This window comes from Manis pentadactyla, chromosome 14 (genome assembly GCF_030020395.1).
Source record: "Manis pentadactyla isolate mManPen7 chromosome 14, mManPen7.hap1, whole genome shotgun sequence".
In the NCBI taxonomy this organism is placed as follows: domain Eukaryota; kingdom Metazoa; phylum Chordata; class Mammalia; order Pholidota; family Manidae; genus Manis; species Manis pentadactyla.
This window is the reverse complement of record NC_080032.1, coordinates 72328061-72346609: the sequence shown is the minus strand read 5'-3', so window position 1 is coordinate 72346609 and position 18549 is coordinate 72328061. Positions and strand designations below refer to the sequence as shown.

Genomic DNA, 18549 nt, shown 5'->3' with positions numbered 1-18549 from the left:
AGTGCATTTTCAGATCACACATGCTGCCTTCCTAAGAACAAGTGATCCTCCCCTTTGAAAATCACTTAAATGAGTTTCTATCTTTACTCAGATTACATAATTTTGGGGAGTTGTTGAAATAGAAAAAAAAGGTAAAAAGCCCCTGGCTTTGAATTTGACTCTATATACAATTTTTTTTCTGCCCCTGATGGCTAATTGTCTAAAATCTCAAGACAGAAGAGTTAAAAATGAACAAAAAATCAAAACCATTTCACTAAGTTGTGTCTCTATGTCTCATCTCTAAAGAGTAAGGTCTACTTTTCAATTACCTCTTTGCCAGTTCTTCAATCATGATGAAAAGTCTCAGAGGCAATGTGCTAACTAAAATGATCATTTCTTTATAGTTCTTGTGATTACAGATTTAGTGATAGGGCAAGAAAAAATTATAAGCTGAAAGTTAAGGTCTGTGCAGTTAGAAAAATGATAGTTTCATGAAGTATCTTGCCATAAGTCAGTAATACTTCTTCAAACTGATTGAGAAGGTACAATTGAAATTATAATGACATCAAATGTAAGGAATAGTAATTAAGGGATGACCATTAGCATCAGCAGCATCAGTACAGTACAATTACTTCCAGGTCTCATGACTGCCATGTTTTCCTTGCCAACAGGAAGACACCATTCAGAGGGAAGGACACATGCGATGGGGGGAAGGCTTTGTGCTGGTCTATGACATTACTGACCGGGGAAGTTTTGAGGAAGTGCTGCCACTTAAGAACATCCTGGATGAGGTAAAAAAGCCCAAGAATGTGACTCTCATCTTGGTTGGAAACAAAGCTGACTTGGACCACTCCAGACAGGTTAGTACAGAAGAAGGGGAGAAGCTGGCCACAGAATTGGCATGCGCTTTTTATGAGTGTTCTGCCTGCACTGGAGAAGGGAACATCACCGAGATATTCTACGAGCTGTGTCGAGAGGTGCGTCGCCGGAGGATGGTCCAGGGCAAGACGAGGCGACGCAGCTCCACCACACATGTCAAGCAAGCCATTAACAAGATGCTCACCAAAATCAGTAGTTAGGCAGCTCTGTTCTTTTCAAGGTGCTGCAAAGATGGGTCGGGTAGTTGGAAACAATTTCTTGTCCTTTTCCTCCTTTCTTTCCCCAAAATAAAATACTCTGTTCCGTGTTCTGACTTTGGGAAATGTCTGGGCTTCCCATTGTTCCCTGTCTCTCATATGTTGAGAAGTTATACAGTGTTTTATGAAATTTCAGTGCTGACAATTTCTCCCTTTCCTGCTTGAATCAGATACACTCTTGCAGTTTGAAATTGTAATCACCAATTCTGAAATGACTGGGTTCACAGTAAGCTATTTTAGGCATCTTCATCTTGCTTCAATAGGTTGAGATCTCCTCAGAGGCATTTTAAAATTCCATTTCTTGTTAAAGACTACAAATGATCACCTTAAAAGTCTAAGATAATAGAAAATACAGTAACACAGAGAGAGTGGCAGAGATATGGGAGCAGGGAATGGAGCCCTAGAAACCATTTGAAGCAAGGATTTTCTGAATTATCATAAAACATCTAGTTTTTCTTTATCCCTTTTTTTGTTCTTAAATTCACACGTTTGCACAAAGTTTTCCATTAGAGTACAGTTCCATTTTGATTTGAGTGGGTTCTTTCAATGACCTACTGGCAATTGTATCCTGTCTTTTTCTCTGATTCCAACAAGGTTTCATTGTAACAGAGGTAGCAGGACCCCTCAGATCCCTCTGGGCCACTTCTCACCAAGCCCAGGATGATGTAAAGACATTAGGAATCCTTTCACCAAACCTGGCTTTATTAAATGATATTTGAAGATTTAGAATCAGAGATGTCTGGTTCATTTCTCGCTCTGCTAATCATCTTAGTAGAAAAACAATAGTCCGAAAAAACAGGAAAATAAAGGATGAAGCTGAACGATGCTTCTGTTAGAGAACCAAGACTCTGTGTTGGGCACAGTAAGAAAAATTAGCCTCTGATTCATTAGATGGCTACATGACTTCTAATACTTTGGAAAAATTAATTCACTTAGGAGAATTCGGAAAAGAATGGGTGATTAGAGTTCACTGTACCTGAATAAATTTGTATAAAATAGATTCTTACATTGTGAAAGTACAGTCTATAACTGGTAAAACTTATGATTCTTTTTTCCTAGTATGCCCCCATATATCAAGATTTGGGCACTTTATTTTAGAAGAAAATATATATCTTTTACATATGTGTGTATTTATAAATGCATAGATATATGTATAAAAATTTGTAAGAGTTGAAGGCTTTAATTCACCAATGCATTTGGACAACTTGGTGTAATTGACTATTTTATGTGAATATAATAAAAAGCATTACTTTTCACACTCTGTCACATTCAGGCAGTCTTTCTTGTGGTACTATGGAAGGTCTGTAATTTTAGGAGAGACTTGAGGTGACAACCAAGTTGCAGAGTTAACGTAATCACTGAATTTGATATTAAAAAAAACTCTTCATATAATAGCTACTATTGTTAGAGTTCTTAGGTGCTATTTTCAGTACTGTATGTATTATCTCAAACCTCAAATAACCCTATGTAAGAGATGGAACTATGATCATATCGTAAAGATGAAACTATTGAGCCACAAGGAAAAACAAATTTACACAGCTATTTAATAGGTAGAGCCAGGATTTGAACCCAGAAACACAGTCACACCCCAGAGCCCATACTATTATCCACTATAGTATATAATAGTAGACTGAGATAAGGCTCTGGTTCTTGATCTGTGGGGATAAAGACACAGGAAGGAGAATATTTAGGGAAGACTTGCTTCATTCATGCTTTTTGTTCATTCACTAACAAATATTTATATCTAAGTTGAACATATTGTCCAGTTGATGGTGTCTGAGCTGAGCCTTGACTTATATACACCAGGTTTCTAGGAAAGGAAGATGCTAAAAGGATTCTGGGAAAAGGAACAGCATGGAACCAAAATACGGAGTTGTCAAAGGTGATGATGAGAATAGTGATCAAAAGCAGTGTAGAGAACTGCATACATTATTCTTCAAGACAAAGAGGGAATGGATAGCAGAGGGAAGGAATTGAAAGACAGAAAAAGAATAAAGGGTTTGAAAGTAAGGAAAAATGTCAAAAGCTCATAAAGCTGCAAATTTAGCTAACTGCATATTGAAGGCCTAAGTACGCTTCTTGGTTGTGATTCATTTTCAGTAATGTCCATTTATTTAGATGTGGTATGGAAAATGAAAGCAGAGTAGAATTATTTTTAAATGTTGGCTTCTTCTAAAATCTTATATCTTACAACTGGAAGTTTGGATACTTTCATTCTCTCATTCATATACTTGGGGGTGAAACTCACCCAGTTCCTATCAAGAGAAAGCTCCTCAGGAAAATACCTGGGAGCCAAGTTGGGTCAAACACTAAGGAAGTGAAATTCACAACCAGAAACTTCCCTAGACGTATGCATACAAATCCAGACCTGTTCAAACCTTCATAGAACCACTGGCATAAGTCCCAACTGGTAATTACAGATGAACAGGAGATGGCACAGATATAAATTAGTCACTCCTCTCGTGCCCCAGGCTTCTTCACAGATGGTTATAAGCAGTTGTTTTTTTAAACAGTATTTTAATGATGGAAACCTGTGTGTTCTTGAGTAATAATGATGGGTTTTTATCATCACACTTCACTACCCACATTTGCTGTTTGTGGTTGTTTTTCATAAGAGGAGCTTATTTCAAAATACTATGTTTGCACTCATAAGCCGCAGCACGGAGGGAAGGAACCCCTAATTCAGAACCCTCCTTTCAAATAACATATGTAATACATACACATAGCTAAACACAACGTTTTGGGTTCTAAGTGGAGTACCAGCCAAGCTTTCTTTTTAAAACTGCCAATGACCACTTGAAGGATAAGAAGAAAATAGCCAGTTCATTGGGCCAAATTTAATCAAAGGAAAGTTGAATTCAATTGTTCTGAGCTAATAACTGATTGGGAGATTCTGAGGGAATAAAAGGGACATACAGGCCTTTTCTCCATAGATTTAAAATGCTACACTTAGCAAATTCTATATTTCCATATATATATATTTCTGTATTTCCATATATATATTTATTTTTTTCTGGAGTGTCTGTTCTGTTTCATTGGTCTGTTTGTCTATTCATGCTCTAGAACCTTGGTATTTTAAAAACTGAGCCTGATAATATGTTATCATAGCTTTTATTATAACATGGTTTCCTTTTTTTTTTTCCAGAGAATACTTGCTCTTATTTTCAGGTAGATTATGTTTATGGCCTTGCTGTCTTACCATAGTAACATAGTAACAGTGGGTAAACTGGCTTCTTTGTGATTGAAACAGTGACATTCACTGGGGTAAGCAAAATTCAGAGTACATATTTTCAGTTTGGGTAAAACAATACTCTGGTACCATATGATTGTTTGGTCTAAAAATGGAATTTGAAGGAAGATTTGCTGTTTGTGCTTGGAACCCAGTGCCCATGTTTTTTTTCCAATTTTATTGAGATATATTTGACATATAACATTGTGTAAGCTTAAGGTGTACAACACAATGTTTTGATGTCTTTATGTGTTGTGAAGTTATTACCACAGTGAGTTTCATGACATATTCATCACCTTATATATCCTATAATTACCTTTTCTTTTTTGTGGTGAGAATATTTAAGATTTACTCTCTTAGCAACTTTCAAATACATAATACAGTATTGTTAGCTGTAGTCACCATGCTGAATATTAAATCCCCAGAACTTATTCATCTTACAACTGGAAGTTTGGACACTCTGACCAACATCTGCCCATTTCCCCTACCCCCCAGTCCCTGGTAATTCCCATTCAACAATCTGTCTCTATGAGTTTGGCTTTATTAAGATTCCATGTATGAGTGAAATCATATAGTATTTTTCTTCTCTCTCTGACTTATTTCAGTTAGCTTAATGCCTTCCCCCTAGGGTCCATCCATGTGGTCACAAACGGCACTATTTCTTCTCTTTTTTTGGCTAAATAGTATTCAATTCTGTGTGTGAGTATCTATCGCACATTTTCTTTATCCATTTATCTATCGAAGGGAACTTCAGTTATTTCCCTGTCTTGGCTATTGTAAATAATGCTGCAGCGAACATGGGGGTGCAGTACCTCTTCAAGACAGTGATTTCATTTCCTTCAGATATGCACCCAGAAGAGGGATTGCCAGATCATATGGTAACTCTATTTCAATTTATTGAGGAAGCTCCATAGTGTCCTGCATAGTGGCTGCACCAGCAGTGCCCTAGGGTTTCTTTTTGCCACACTGTCACCAACACTGGTTATCTCTTGTATTTTTGGTAATAGCCATTCTACCAGGTGTAAGATGAGATCTCATTGTGGCTTTCATCTGCATTTCCTTGATGATTATATGATGTTGAGCATCTTTTCATGGACATGTTGGCCATCTGTACATCTTTGGGAAAATGTCTATTCAAGTCCTTAACCTATTTTTAATTGAATTATTTGTTTTGTTTTAATGTTGAGTTGTATGAAATCTTTATATGTTTTAGACATTAACCCCTTATCTTATATAAGGTTTGCAAATACTTTCTGTGAAACTATTCCATAAGTTGCCTCTTCATTCTGTTAATTGTTTCTCTTACTATGGAGCGCTTTTTAGTTTGCTACAGTCCCACTTGTTTATTTTTGCTTTTGTTGTTTGTGCTTTGGGTATCATATCCAAAGATTCATTGCCAAGATCAATGTCAAGAAGATTTCCCTGTTTTCTTCTGAGTTGAGTGGTTTCAGGTCTTACAATTAAGTTTTTAATCCATTTCAAGTTAATTTTTGTAAGTGGTGTAAGATAGGGGTCCAATTTCATCCAGTTTTTTCCAATATTTATTGAAAAGATTGCTGCTTATAGGGCCCTTTCAGGATCCCTGGTGGCACACACTGGAATTGATCCTGCCTGGTCCCTTGCCAGCAGGCCAGCTCACTACGACACAACTGGAGAAAATTGATAGCTAGTATAAGACTCTCTCAGGATCTCTGGGGGTGCAGATGGGAGGGTCTCTGTACCAGTAAGACTGTCCATGACTAGAATGGGATACAGCCCAGTCATGGGGCCCTTTAAGAGTCTACAGTCTGACCAGGTTTGGAGTGCTTACCTCCAGGGGTTCTCAGACCTCACCAAGAAGGGCTGGAGCCACTTCCAGGTCACAGGCCACTTCCAGGTCACAGCTGGCACTGAGATCTCTATGTCTATTACCCAATACACAGGTGGACACGACTCCTTCTGGATCCCTTGGCATATGGTGCTGGTGACAGACTCAAAACCAAATGGAGTTTTATTTTAGCTGGTTATAAGCCTCCCTTCTGAGCTTTGGACTGTGCTGTGGTTTCACAGTCTCCTCCTTGGATCCCAGAGCTCTTGAAAAAGCACTTTTGTCCATGGATAATGCCAAATTTATTATTGCTGTTAAGGGGAGGGTTCATGCAAAGAGGTCTTACTCAGCCATCTTGCTGACACCACTCCCTAACAAGTTAATAGTACTAGTTGTTTGGAAACGGAGTTTCATTTTCATGAATGTCAATGAAGCAAGATTCACTTGGCTTCAGTAGGGATAGAGTTTTATTTTCAGTATTAAAAACATAGCATTCATCTGGCCATGATGGAGTAACAGGTACAAGATTTACCCTTGCATATTAAACAACTAGAAATAACCAGACAAAATATATGAAACAATGGTTTTCAGACATTGGACAACAAGCAACACAGTATTGTGATCCCTGAAAGAAGGGAAAGAAATGAGCTAATTGTAATTGTGCCAGTGCACTGACAAAGGACAGGCTGTAGGGAGCAGTACATAACCAAAGAGAGCCTGGCAGTCTTACTGAATTGAGGAGACATAAATCAGAGTTTAGGGATGCCAAGTTGATAAGAATCTATGTGATAGAATGCCCAGAAGGAAGTGAGCCTCACAGAGTAAAAGCTCTAGAGATCTTCAGAAGGATTCTCTTTAGTCTTTGGCTGAATATGGATCTTTGCATGGTGAAAAAAAAAATTACTCAAAGTTAGAGACAAAACACTGAAAAGCAATAGGACAAAAATTTGGGGAAGCATACATAGGGCTTGGAATAGTTTGCATTCCAACTGGCCAGTATGAAATATATAGGGCATCAGGCAATACACAGGACATCAAAAGGATATTGTTAGTTGTGAGTCTAAACTAGTCCTAGACCAGACTGCTAAATATCTACCTTAACAAAGCTTAAAAGCAAGTCTGAAATTTTTAACTTGAGTTCAGGTAACTTGATTTTGTGCTAGAAGAATATCCAACACACTATACAGAGGAATACAACAAAATCCTGCACCCAAAAAAGATAAAAATTACAATGTCAGGCATCTAGGTGCAAATTACCATGCATGCTAAAATACAGGAAAATATGATCCACAAATAGAAGAAAAAAAATCAATAGAAACAAAAAAGAAATGACTGATGACAGCATTAACAAACAAGGAACTAAAATAGCTATTATAAATATGTTTAATATACTCAAGAAGGTAGAGAAAGACATGAACATATGAGGTCAGAAATGGAAGATATAAACAAGGCGCAAATGTAACTTCTGTAGATGGGAAATATAATAACTGAAAAAGTACGTCACTGAGTAGGATTAACATCAGATTAGACGCTAAAGAAATGACCAATGAACTTGATGACATAGTGCTAGGAATAATCCACAATGAATCAAAGAGAGGAAAAAAGATTAAAAACACAATAATGAAGATGGGATCAACTACCTCTGAGACAAAAAACAATCTAACACATATAACTACATTCCCAGAAACAAAGGAGAGGGATCGTGGGACAGAAAAAAACTATGTGAACAAATAGGTGAAATTTTCCCAAATTATAAGCCCACAGAGCCAAGAAACTCAATAGCCTCAAGGAATAAAGAGCAAAGGAGACAAAAGGAAAATCAAAATCAAATTTCTGAAAAGCATTGATATACAGAGGAAATTTGTAAATCATCCAAGGGTAGACGTGGGGGGCATGGAAACACGTGTATAGTGGAACACAAAGATAAGAATGATAAATTTTAATTATATTACTTGAAGCTATGCAGTGATAAATTGAATGAGTATATTGTAAATCTTAGAACAACCACTAAAAACTAAGACAGAGTGAGCTAATAAATCATTAGTTTATATAAAATGAAATCATAAGAAATTCTCAAACCAAAAGAAAAGAAGAATGGAATTAAAGGAACCCAAAAAATGTGATAAATAGAAAACAAAAAGCAAGATGATAAATTTAAACTTAATCATATCTGTAACTATGTTAAATGTAAATGGTCTACATATTACAATTAAAAAACAAATTTTTGCTGATTGGATAAAGCAAGTGCCCCCTACATGCTGTCTACAAGAAACCCACATTAAAAATAAAGAGACAGATAGGTTAAAAGTAAAACAATCTGAAATACATAACATGCAAACAGTAACAAAAAAAAAGAGTGAATAGGTGTATTAATATCTAAGTTCTAAGATTCTAAGATTAACATACGGTAGGTTTTGGAGCAAGGGAATTAACAGGAATAGAGAGTCCTTTCATAAAGATAAAAGGGTCAATTCAAGAGTACATACCCCTTCTAAATGTGTATGTACGTAATAATACAGCTTCAAAATATATACAGAAAAAAATGATAGAAATGAATAGAAATAGATAAATATGTAATTATAATTGGATATCTCAATCTTCTCTCTCAGTAACTGATAGAATGAATAAACAAAACCAGTAAGAATGCAGATGTGAACAACACTATCAATCTGCTTGACTTCATTGATATTTAAGAACACTCCCCTGAACAGAAGCACAGCACACATTCTTGTCAGGTGTACACAGAACATTCGTCAAACTAGAGTATGTTGGGCCACGATATAAGTGTTAGTAAATTTACAAAAGGATTTACATTATACAGAATGTTCTCTGACTGTAACAGAAGTAAAGTAAAAATTGTTGACAGAAAGATAATTGGGAAATACTCAAATATTTGAAAATTAAACAACACATTTCTAACTAATCCATAGTTCAAAGAAGAAATGAAATGACAAGTTAGAAAATATTTAGAGCAAAATAAAAACGGAAACACAACAAAATTTGTGGGATACAGCTAAAGCAATGCTTAAAGAAAAATTGATTGTGATAACTTACATTAGAGAAGAAAAAGTCCATATTATTCTGATGCTAGTATTATTCTGATTAAAAAAACAAGAAAAATGACATTACAAGAAAAACTACAGACCAGTAGCCCTCATGAATATAGAAACAACAGTCCTTACCAAATTTTAATGAATCAAAACTATAAATATATACACATATAACAGGGCCAAAAGAGATTTATATTCAATAATTGCAAGGTTGCTTTAACATTCAAAAATCAATTAATGTAATTCACAACTTTAACATATTAAGATATATAACAACCTTATAATAATCTAAATGAATTAAAAAAATAATTTTATAAAATACCATTTCATGATTTAAAAAGCCAAAAACCAAAAATATCTCTAAGCAAATTAAAAATAGATGGAAACATTCTCATTCTGAAAAATCTTATTTTCAAAATTTGTAAAGCCAATATCATACTTAATTTGAAATACTGAAAGCTTTCCCCCAAGTGAGGGAATAAGGCAAGTATGCACTCATCATGAATATTCAACATTACATTGAATGTTCTAGATGGTATAATAAGGTAAGGGAATGGAGAAGTAAATCGTTTTTATTTACAGATGACATGATCATTTGTGTAGAAAATCCTAAGAAATCTACAAAATAAAAACAAACTATTAGAACCAAAACACTGAGTTTAGCAAGATTAGAGCATATCAAAGAGTATCCAAAAATCAATTGCATTTCTATACACTAGCAAAACAAAACTGGAAAATTATTTTAAAATCCATTTACAATGGTATCAATAAATGAAGTATTTAGAAATAAATGTCACAAAATATGTATAAGACTTGTAAACCAAAAACTATAAAATATTACTGAAGAAATTAAAGATGTAAATAAATGGAGAAACGTGTCATGTCCAGGATTTGGGAGACTCAATATTGTTAAGATATTAGTTCTCTTCATTTGATTTACAGATTCAAGAAAATCCCAATCAAAACATTCTAGCAGCCTATTCTGTAAAGACGACAAGCTAATTCTAAAACTGATATTGAAATGCAAAGAACCCAAAATAGTCAAAATACTTTTTGAAAGGTATTAAAGAACTTATATTACCTAATATTAAATGCAAATATTAAGTTACACTAATCAAGATAGCATGTTATTAGTGTAAGGATAGACATACAGATTCTGGAACAGAATAAAAAGACCAGATGTAGAACCACATTACATGGTTGATTGATTTTTGACAAAGATACCAAGATAATTCAATTGGAAAAGAATATTCTTTTCAACAAATGATGGTGGAGCAATTGCATATGCATCTGTAAAACTATTACATTACATTTAAAAGTCAAATTCTAAATGGATCATTGACCTAAATATAAGAGCTAAAATTATGAAATTTCCACAGGAAAACATTGGAGAAAATTATTGTGACCTTTGGCAAGGATCTCTGAGACAGAATACAAAAAGCACAAATAAAACTGAACCTAAAATTTATTATTTTAAAAGACCTTAAGAAAATGCAATAGCAAGCCAAACTGGGAGAAAAACAAGTAGAAAACATGTCTTACCAAGAATGAATATATAAAGAACTCTTAGAACTCAATAATAAGACCCAAAAAGCCTTCTTAAAATATATTGGGCAAAAGTTTTGAACGGAAAATTCACCAAAGAAGATATACAAATGGCAAATAATTACATGAAAATATCCTCAACCTCATTAGACATTAAGAAAATGTAAAATAAACTATAATGTATTACAAGTACACACCCAGTAAAATTGCTAAAACCAAAGAACACAACACACATGTTGGTAAGGATGTCTGCAACCTAGAAGTTTCACACATTACCAGTAGGAATGCAAAATGATACAGTCATTTTGGAAAACACTCTGGCAATTAATTCTAAAGGTAAACATACACTTAACATACAACTCAGCAGTCCTATTCCTAAGTATGTTCGAAGACAAATGAAAATCTATGTTCACATAAAGACCTGTCTGCTAACATAGTAGATTTACTCATAATAACTAAAAAACTGGCTACAATTCAACTTTCAATCAATGGGTGAATGAATAAATAAATTATTGTGTATCTATGCCATGAAATACTACTAAAAAATAAAACAAGACTACTGCAGGAATCTCAAAACATTATGATAAGTAAAAGAAGCCAGACACAAGACAACATATGACAAGATTTCAATTATATAAAATTCTAGAAAAATAAAACAATAGTAAAAATAGATCTATGGCCACCAGAGTCTGAAAGTAAGAAATGGGAATAGAACACAGAAGAGCTCAAGATGTTCTTTCTAAGGTGATGGAAATACCTGTGTTATAAATGCAGTGGTAGTTATATGACTGTATACATTTCCTAAAACTCATCAATTTGTAAATTTAAAATTGGTTAACCTATTGCAGTAAATTATATCTCAAAATGCTGATAAGAAAAAGAGACATATTTTTGGGAATTCAGCAAAGAGCGCAAGTCAAAGAAAGCCTCCCTGTAATCTATCTAAAACAAAGATTTAACATCTCTCTGGAGTAAACTTACAGAATTTCCAGAATCTCCAACCTGGCCTTAGGTCATTTACATATCAATGGGTGTTTACCCACTGCAGCTTCCCACAGCCTCCAGGACAAGGGGTGGAGAGATAACAGCCATTCTCTCCTCCCTTACGTTCCCAGTACGTAATTGGTCTGGCGTCTGCCAGTCACCAAGGACCCTCCAATGGAGCTCCTCTGGGAAGGGTCGGATGGGAAGTAAGAGAGCATGCAGGGAGGGCAGATAATGAGCTGCGGGCTGAAGGGGATGGACAGGCTGGGCCTAGCTAGGGAATTCGAGCAAGTTGTGAGCAAACAAAAACGGTTTCTTCCAATCTGTCCTTTCCCTTGACTTATTTTGGTTTCATCAGTTTCATAGAGATTCGTCCTGTGTCCGGGAACATACTTCTCCCCGAGCCTCAATCTCAGAATAGATTTTTCATTTGTGTCTTTTGCACTCTGAATGTAGTATCAATATTTTATTTCTAAATGATAGTTTCATTGAAATTTTCCATTCTCCTATAGGCTCTCTAGCTGAAGAACAGGTCAATAGAAAACCATTGCAAGTAAACTTTCATACTGTTCTCTTGTGAATCCAAAGACCATGTTATTTTTCCTCAGGAACCATGAATGAAAGTTTGAGCTTTTCAAGTTTGGAAAGCATGTTGTGTATGTGTGTGTGTGTCTACTCCTTAAGTGCTGTATGAGAGAAGAAATAATTTGGTTTATGCTATGAAGGAGTACTTTCAAGAATAAACCCTCACCTCGCTGTTTAGGAACCTAGCAGAGTGCTTGATGATGCCTTCTTGATGTTCCTTTATGATTAATGAGATCTTGTAACATTGTCATAAAAGCCTTTGTTCAATCATTCTCTCCATCTTCTCACTGAGGAAACAAAGGACTTAATGCAAAAAGCAAGGTAGGACATTGAAACAAACACAGGATATTGATTGCTTCTATTCCCTGAGCTGCTGAGTCAATCTATATCCTGGTTGTATCCTATTTAAAATTCATGTTTCTAACATTTGGTTGTAAATCACCTTTTTTGGAATGATGAATGCAATTTCTTTGGAAAACAAAGTCATAAATCATATTTAGTGTCCCCAGCTAGTCCACAAGAGCCTGTTTAACCCATAACCCACATAGCACTTTTCTTGGTGAGGAATACATTACACAGAACACCAAAAAGGACAAATATTTTTCAGAGTCCTCTCACCTCTCTTCTGTATCTCTCCCACACATCCTGGTGCCCCCTCATCCCTTGAACCCTTGATTATATATCTTCTTTGGGGAGTGGGGTAAATTAGGAATTTTTTAAGGAGTCTGACAACACAAACACATCTAACTGATGATTATTTCAAATAGGCTAGAAAAGTGAAAAATTAATTTAGATTAGATGAAATATTTTTTAGAAAAGAAGCATGCATACACAGAAGCAAGCACAACTTATATGAGATGAACTCCCATAAACTGTCTATAAACACAGGACAGACAAAACGGACCTGGAAATTACCTACTCCACTAGCATTTCACAAAGTAACTTTCTTGAGCCTATAGACTACTAGTTGTCATTTAAGAAAAAGATTCTATTTGAAATGAATTTGTAGATTAGCATAAGAAAAGCAAGTTTCCTTATTCATGACTTCTTTGAGCTTCCACTATGCGAATGAAGATGGTGAATCAGGGAGAGAAGATTAGTAGCACAGTGTTGCTTAAATTCACTCAGCTATGGAGATGTATCTCATAGGTCTAGCGTTCTGTGAAATATACTTTTAAGAAATAATGTTTTCATATTAACTTCAAAAAATCTCTCCTACATCATCAAGGTTCCATCAGGCATGAAGATTCTGATCTTGGGGAGGGTTCCTGTGTAGAATGTGTTGTTCCTTCAGAGTAGTGCTGTCCCAAAAATATAATATAAGCCATATATTGAAGCTGAAATTTCCTATTTTAAATTAGATTATCATAAGTGGCCTAAATTTAAATTATTTAAATTAAAATGATTTGCATTTAAAGTAAAAAGAGAAACATGGAATTAATGTCAATGTGTTTTATTTAACCCACTATACCTAAGATGTCATTGCAACATATAATCAATATAAAAATTATTAATTCTTGTGATATTTCACAATTTTTGTACAAAGCCTTTGAAATCCAACACATACTTTTCACTTAACAGTGCATCTCAGTTTGGACCAACCACCTTTTAAGAGCTCAGTAAGCACATGTGGCTTGTGATTACTACATTGGATGGTGTAGCTTTGGGGTATTTTAACAACTGTGAGTCTTAATCCTCCATTATTTTGAACAAATTCAGTTACTAAAAAATTGAAATTAGAATCCTGAGATTTTAGATGTGAATGAGTTCTTAGAAATCACCTAATACAATCCTCTCAATTGTATAGCAAAGTATTGAAATAGCAATGGGATTCAAAAACAGGTATTTTAATAGCTAGGTTATGTTCTCCTGGACCCTGATACACTATACTCTTCTAAATGGAAACATTAGGATTGAATTTACAAAAAGAATGGCTAGCTTTATCTTAAAAATAATCACTATAGAATTCCCCTTAAAAATTGTCCACCTCCAGAAAATGTAGTACATGATATCCTAAATAGAAATTCAATCTGCAAACACATTTTCCAGACTTTATCTACTGCATAAAGCAATGTCACCTGCTCATTTTTGGTGCCAAGCTAAAAACAGGGTATATTTTTTAGATTAAACAGCAAGTCTTATATGTTGCTATACTTTCATTGTATGAAATACTTATGTCAGCAGCGCAAACACATTTAAAAAAATCAGCTTCCATAGCCAAATTAGTAATATGCTCGTCTTTATCCATTTCTCTCAGGAGAAGGGGCATCCAGCTTCCATTTATCTGCTCAGCCTTTGTCCCTAAGCCAAATGATACTATTTGCAACTTGAATTTTAAAATTTACTCTGCTAATTTTTCTAGTCAACTCATTCTATTGCACCTTGGGGGGAAAAACCACAATATGAAAAATTAAGATGTTTCATAGGCAAACTGAAATTTAATTATCTACACAACCTTTACCAAACTTTTTCTGTGGGAAATTGGGATATTTCACATCCATAATGACTCTGCATAAAGCAGGTCTCTAGTTTGCTAACTTAGCTTTATTACTTTAATTCCTAGTTAATAGTAAATATTATGCACCAAAATCAACCAGAGCACTAAAAGAAAGCTTTTATGGGAGAAAAGAAGTGCAATCAAAGGACAGGTGACAACAAGAAGGCAAGCGCTATGCATCCAGATTTCTTAGGGACAATGACAAAAATAAACCAAACAAGACATATGCTGCTATGATTATCTTCCCAGTTAAAATTAATTAACAGTGAGTCAACATCCTGTCTCCAGCTACCAGCTTGTCTAGAAACAATATGTCAAAAATCATAACTCAGCGTGGCAAACAGAAATTATGCTGGACAAATGCAGGATGCTGATAAGTGATCTGATCAGGACCATAAGACATCATGAGCAATTAGAGCAGATTGGAAGTCTCCTCACCAGTTACACTACCCCACAAACCATAGTGCTGTATCTGAATTCTGTTTAGCCTAAGACTATGTTGCACTCTGGACTGCCAACCAGCCAGATGCTACTTCAGTGCTGCAAATCATGTCCAAGCTAATGAGTTAAAGGTAAATCATGGGGTAAAAATCTGAACCCATAAGTAGATAGCCTTTTCTCCTGGGACCATCTTGGTCAAAACCTATTAGGGCATACTAACAGGGGAGCATCATAGCCCATCTCTACATAGCTTGGGGGAACTGTAGGAGTCCCTGGGCTATCCTGACACGACTGAGCATTCTATTCCCTATGGCAACGTGTCTCAAAATATGGCCCATGGAACACTTTTAATAGAGTCACCTGGGAAGCTTGTTTAAAGTTTATATTCTGGATTCACTCCAGACCTACTGAGTTGGAATGTATGAGAGTAGAGCCCAGAAATCTGCATTTTAACAAGCCCCCTAAATGATGATTGTGGACATCAAAGCATGACAACCTCTTCTGCAGGGCCAAAGAGACAGCACAAGAAACATACCAAATATTACCAACTATTAATTTTTTTAAGGATCTTATAGAGTGGGGAAGTATCTTAATTATTACCATTTTCTGCTTCCCTATGAGGGGACATGAGAATCACAGTACTGTGCAGGGGCTGGGTTTCTCCTATGTCTTGAAGTTATAAGAGCACTTGGGTAATTTGTACAGTTTCTGGAGATGGGATGAAACTGAGTTTCTAATGAAGCCTGTCACCTCTAACTTTATAATAATACATTAACTAAAATGGTAAAGAGAACTCAGGCCAACATCATGCACATGAATACCAAAGTCTCCATAATCATGCTATTTTGTATCCAGAACAGATATTGTCTTGAAATAGCCTTGCATCAATTTATGAGGTTCCTTTAATGGGCAAGTCCTCACTTATATTGAGCATAAATCCATCTAAGGAATGGAGGGAAGGAAATACATATATTAATTTTTGAAGCTTCTAAGGCAACTTCCCAAGAAGTCGGCTCCTCCCAATAGCCTAGTTAAAGTGTTAAACAACTTCTGTGTTGTTAGAGCAAGGATAGGAACTTCTGTGATTGACCCTGTGGAGAGAAAAAAGAAGCAGGCCTTTCAGAGCTTGTGAGGAGATGTCAAGGCTGAATCCTACCTAGAGGGGGTGGTGATTTGTGCTAAAGTTTCAAGGGAAGAGGGAAAATTATTTAACCCAGATGTTGGTGAAGACATGCGGAAATAGGTGTGAAGGTTTTCTGAAGCTTTTTCCATCTCAAACATCCAGATTATTCTGCATCATTGGAGGGATCATAGACTTAGGCACCAATGACTCAAAGTCATAAAATCTAGAAAGTGTTGACAATTTGGAAGGAGACTTAGACTTAATACTTCTTAGTACGCAATAAAGCAAACCAAATTTATAACCACCTTGTTGGAAGTGCAGAGGAGCAATAAACCTAAAAATGTCCAGTAAGCAAAGAATAATATATAGAAATTAAGGTAGCCATTATAACAAAGCTTGCTTTAAAAATCAATAACATTGTTTACTCAGTGTCAAATTTTTTTGATTTTGTGAACTTAATAAATACCTATAAGTGTATTTGACCATCTCATCTTGTTTTCATTACACAAGGTTGCTGAACTTTTCTAGGGCAAGTTTTTCTCTCATGGGGATTCTCAGAAACTTGAGATTAATGGGTCAAGAGAGAATACAATATATGCTATTCCCACCCTTCACTACAGAGTCTTCCCTGTAAATACTGCCTTTTTAACAAACTCACTTCTGTGGCACATAAGAAATACATGATCTGTATTAGTCAATACGTTTCAGTCATTGCTGATAGAAGCAGTACAGTCTGGTTTAAGCATGACTGGAAAGATCAGGGATAAAGCGTCAGGCATGAATGGATCCAGGGAATTGAAGTACAATTGGATTCTATCTCTCTCCATTCTCATTCCAAAAAACAGAAAGAAAAAAAAAAGCTAACAGCCATCCCAGGGAACAGAGAGAGTTTTTGGTGACGTCTTCTGCTAGGAAAAAACCCACAGACCTTGATTGTCTTCATGTGAGTATTGGACACATCCTTAAACCATTCACTATGGTCAGTAGGTTGAGTATTCTAATTGCTCAAGGCCATGTCTGCTGCCAGCCCTTCTGGCTGGAGGAAAGATCAGCTCCACTAGGCAGCATACAGTGGTTTCCCTAAGAGACCCGTTCTAGTTCCAGGAGAATGGAGATCTAGCACTGGGTATTTTTTGCTTCTGTTTCTAAAACGTGGAAGCAGACGAAACGGAGCTCAGGTGAACGCCTAGTGTGCTGACCAAGATGCTTCTCTCTGCTGCTCTTAGCCAGAGGGGACCCTTTCTGGCTAAGGAACATGGCCTGCCCTGGTGTTTCCCTCTGGTTTTGGCTGTTCCCAGACGGTGGGGAAGGACTCTTGACTCTCCACAACTTGTGGGTGGGTTGGGCACTCTGGTATTCCCTGACCCGGGAAGAGATCTTCCTATCAGATTTGAAGTGGTTTCCTATCACTCAGCAGCCAGGCTCAGCTCCCTATAAAAGCACTCCAGAGAATTCTTCCCAAGGTTCTTCCTGTGACCCTCTGTTCTCACCAAAGAAACTGCCATTCCTGGGTTGTTCAGGCCATCCCACCTCTCAATGCCAACTATTTCACCTCTGGAAAAATGTGATCTTTTTTGTGAATTTGTCTGGTGCTTCATCATTAGCTCTTCCTTTTTATGATTTTTGACCCAGATCCTCTGTACACACTGCTTAATGAACTTTCCGTTAGCAACTTAACAACAGGTAGCTTGCCCTGACCCCCGCAACTTAGTCACTTTTTACTTATAATTCACAGCTCCTGCCCACCTGGACAAGCTGTAAATTTCTTCTGTCTCCCATTCTGAGATATCTTTTCTCTGTAAAATACTACATTCAGGGACCCATGATGTCATTTATAATTTAAAATCCAGGCTTGCAGACTTCTGCTTTATTTTTGTTTTCACATATAAAGGACTCTATACTCACATATTAACATAAGACCTATGTGGAAAATCATCTCTGCATTCAGTTATCTTTCCAGAGGAAATTCATTTTTCCCCAGTTATTGTCTCAACTTAGAAAACAGCCTGCCTGTGAGTTTGCTGCTATGCGTACCTGGAACCATTTCTGTATCTGTCACTTTATACCTTCAAGTGTTTCCACTCAACAGTCAATTTCCAGAAAACTATTTTAAGGAAATTTTTTTAATGCAGCAAAGACTTAATGCCAAAGGTATTAATCACACTGTTAAGTC

The 18549-nt window shown here is 36.0% G+C and overlaps 1 protein-coding gene across 2 annotated transcripts in view; it reads left to right on the top strand.

The window, feature by feature from the left end:
- The window catches only part of RERG (RAS like estrogen regulated growth inhibitor), a 93507-nt gene extending 91136 nt beyond the window's left edge, over positions 1 to 2371 (top strand). For both annotated transcript variants that reach the window (XM_036909046.2, XM_036909037.2), the window contains one exon: positions 651 to 2371. In XM_036909046.2, the coding sequence (XP_036764941.1) occupies positions 651 to 1058 (408 nt within the window). In that variant the 3' untranslated portion in view covers positions 1059 to 2371. The remainder of the gene's footprint in view (positions 1 to 650) is intronic.
- Positions 2372 to 18549: the final 16178 nt, after the last annotated feature.